The 3,446-nt window shown below is 50.0% G+C and overlaps 1 protein-coding gene across 1 annotated transcript; it reads right to left on the bottom strand.

Moving 5' to 3' along the window:
* Positions 1-708: 708 nt before the first annotated feature.
* On the bottom strand, positions 709-1,508 carry LOC119296965 (putative cyclin-dependent kinase F-2). Its single transcript, XM_037574953.1, has one exon. The coding sequence runs from the start codon at positions 1,463-1,465 to the stop codon at positions 866-868; it is 600 nt and encodes a 199-aa protein (XP_037430850.1). The 5' UTR covers positions 1,466-1,508; the 3' UTR covers positions 709-865.
* Between the last annotated feature and the right edge of the window lie 1,938 nt (positions 1,509-3,446).

Here is a 3,446-nt window from a genome sequence, read left to right on the forward strand (position 1 = left end):
GCTGAGACCGGGCTCAGATTCGAATTTTCGTGTTGTATGTGCATTCTTTGTTATATACTACTACTATTTGAATACTCCCTCCGTTCCTAAATACTCCCTCTGTCTCAAAATATAAAATATAAGAACGTTTTTCACACTACATTAATGTCAAAAACGTTCTTATATTATGGAACGGAGGAAGTATTTATCTTTTTAGAGATTTCAAATGCACTACCACATACAGATGTATATAGATATATTTTAGAGTGTAGATTCACTCATTTTGCTCTGTATATAGTCATTTGTTGAAATCTCTAGAAAGACAAATATTTAGAAACGAAGGGAATACAACTGAATTGTTTATGTTGTTCTGTTGAGCAGCGGCGCATGCGCTTCCAAAATTACACTAATTCCGCGACAAATAATTCCGGACAAAGGGAGTATTTTTGACATGCCAGTCTCGAAGATTCAATCACTGTTAACCAAGTGACTTGAACAAAGCATTTGAGTCACCGAGGACTCGAATATTGCAAGGAAAAATGTGGTCACTGCCGTGCAGTTATCTGATTATGAAAAATGAAAAACCAACGATTGAAGGATAAATGGAAGAGAATATATACTACGTTCTGTACATTGCAGCATATTTGCATAAGTAGCAAGTCCATCGTGCATTTCAAAGATTTATCTCAAATCAGGATGCGCACAACAGCACACATAGATTATATCTCAATTAAGTTGGTGCATACACGCTTAAATTTATCCAAACCTTTTCCCCAAAACAAACCTGCAGAAGGGTTGCAGGATAATTAAGCTAACTCTGGGACACCACAGAGCAATGCACTGAACATTTCGTCCATCGGTCTAATGAAGCTAATTAACTTAACAGTCACGAAGCAGAGGCCTCGTTGTTGTTGAACCACCGATGGTGAAGCGCTTCCACCGCCGTGAGCCTCTGGTCGGGGTCGAATGCAAGCATGCCAGTGAGGAGGCCGTGCCCGGCTTCCGAAAGATCCGGGAACCACTCCAGGTCCATCTTCCCCGTGGAGGCGATCTGCTCTCGTAGCTTGGCCATCTCGGCGACCATGCCCTCCTCCGTGTCTCCCACGAACAGGGTCCCGTCGGCCAGGAGCTCAGCCATGATGCACCCGAGCGCCCACATGTCCACGGCCTGCCCGTAGCACCGGTTCCCCTCCAGCTGCTCCGGCGAGGTGTAGATCAGCGTGCCCACGCGGCACTTCTCGTACGGCACACCGGGCGGCCTCCGGCGCGTCGCCGACCCGAAGTCGCCCACCTTCAGCTCGCCGAACATGGTGACGAGGACGTTCTCGGGCTTGATGTCCCGATGGACGACGCCGGCTCCGTGCAGCCTCTCGGCCGCGTCCAGGAGCTGCCGCATCATCACGCGGGCCACGTCCTCCGAGAGAGGCTTGTAGAGGTGCTCGCGCAGGGTGAGCCCGCCGGCGACGAGCTCCATGACGAGGAACATGTCCCCCGTGTCGGCGTCCGTCGCCACGTCCAGGATGTCGACGACGGACGGGTGGCCGCGGCACGCCGCGTGGCAGCCGGCCTCACGGATCACGGCCGGCATGTCGGGCGCGCGGATCCACTTCACCGCCACCTTCTTGCCGGTGCGGCGGTCGCGCGCCTTCGAGACCTGGCCGTAGGCGCCTTCCCCGAGCACCTCCAGCGTCTCGTAGTCGCGAATGCTCCCGAACGAGTACCGAGCCTTCTTGCCGCCGTTGCCGTTGGCGACGCGCTCCGCCGCCGGGCGCTTGCGGGTGGCCGTCGGCGTGGTGGGCTCGGAACGTGCGCCTACTACCGTCGACATGAGCTCAGAACGTTGCTGTGCGCGCGAGCTGGGTCGGCCGGCCGGCGAGAAACGCGCGTAGGCTGGAGCTGGCTTCGGATTCTCGACGGGGGATCGATGTCTAGACGAGCGGGGTACGTGAGGATGTACTAGGATGTATATATAGGCAGCTAGGAGGACGGCGATGTCTCCATGTCCGATCCGGACAAGGTAACGCGTGGTGTGCGCGTAGCGTTTATGTGGGTCACGCGCACGGACAGCGTTTTTTTGTTTTTGTTTTTTGCAAACAGGTTTCTCCTCGCTTCGCCCAGAGCGAATGTGTATGGGGGCCCATAGGATAGCTTCGAGTTCGTTCCGTTCACTTTTTTCTTCTTTTCTTCGGCCCTGCTTTTCGTTCGGTTCTTTCCGTTCGCACCTCCATTCGCCTTTTCTTGTTTCCCTATTTCCGCTCGTTCCATTTTCAGTAATGCTATACCTATCGTAAGGATTTCTACATAATTAACATAACTAATTAGGTGGCATGTTTTGGTTAGAGGAAATAAGGGGGCCCTCGGGGCGAAGAGATAAGTTAAGGCAAGTTAGGTAACTTTACGTAGATCGTTCGTCCGTAGGTCTAGCATTTTTGCTCTATTTTGGTAGGTTCTTTTCTTTGTCGGTTCTTTCAAGAATATATTTTTCTCTTATAAACCATATATTCATGTATATTTTAGATAACATTAGCAAATATGCTCATGCGTTGTAATGAGGGAAAAACAACCAGATTATGCATATGTGACAGAGGTAAAAAAAGTCAATGTCATGATAAGATAAGGACTTTAAAAATCAAACTATGTCTTAATGATGTCATGATGAGATAAGTGACTTTTCAAATGTCATTTTAAAAAACTAAAAATGTAATGGTCTCATAAGACTTGATTTCGTAAGGCGCCATCACAAAATATTTTTTGGCTGAGCAAATTGCTTTGATGGACCATGCCTAAGCTAGACTGATAAATGATGTGTTTCGCCTTTTTTGTGAGAAAATTTCTAATCTATTCATATCCAATCATGATAGTACAACTAATAGTAGAAATAATAAAAAATGCATCCAGGTCCATAGACCACCTATCGACAACTACAAGCACTGAAGCGAGCCGAAGGCGCGCCGCCGTCATCACCCCTCCATCGTCGAAGTCGGGCACAACTTGTTGTAGTAGACAGTCGGGAAGTCGTCGTGCTAAAGCCCCGTAGGACCAGCGCACCAGAACAACATCCGCCGCAGATGAAGAATAATGTATATTAGAAGGATCCAACTCGAAGACACACGAACATAGACGAACAACGACAAGATCCGAGCAAATCCACCAAAGATAGATCCGCCGGAGACGCACCTCCACACGCCCACCAACGATGCTAGACGCACCACCGGAACGGGGTCTAGACGAGGAGACCTTTATACCATCTTCAGGGAGCCGTCGTCGTCTCGTCTTCCTGAGTAGGACACAACCCCTAGCAAAACTAAAAGAAACAATTAAAAATGGAGCCCTCCCGCCGGCCCTTGCCGAGATCCACCGCGCCCCCATGGCCCTAGGGCCATCGGAGAGGACCGGATCTGCGGTGGCGCCGGCGGGAGGCAAAAACCCTAACTCTTTTTGTGGAGGAGGAGGAGGGTTAAGGAGCT

This window comes from Triticum dicoccoides, chromosome 5A, assembly GCF_002162155.2.
Source record: "Triticum dicoccoides isolate Atlit2015 ecotype Zavitan chromosome 5A, WEW_v2.0, whole genome shotgun sequence".
Lineage (NCBI taxonomy): Eukaryota > Viridiplantae > Streptophyta > Magnoliopsida > Poales > Poaceae > Triticum > Triticum dicoccoides.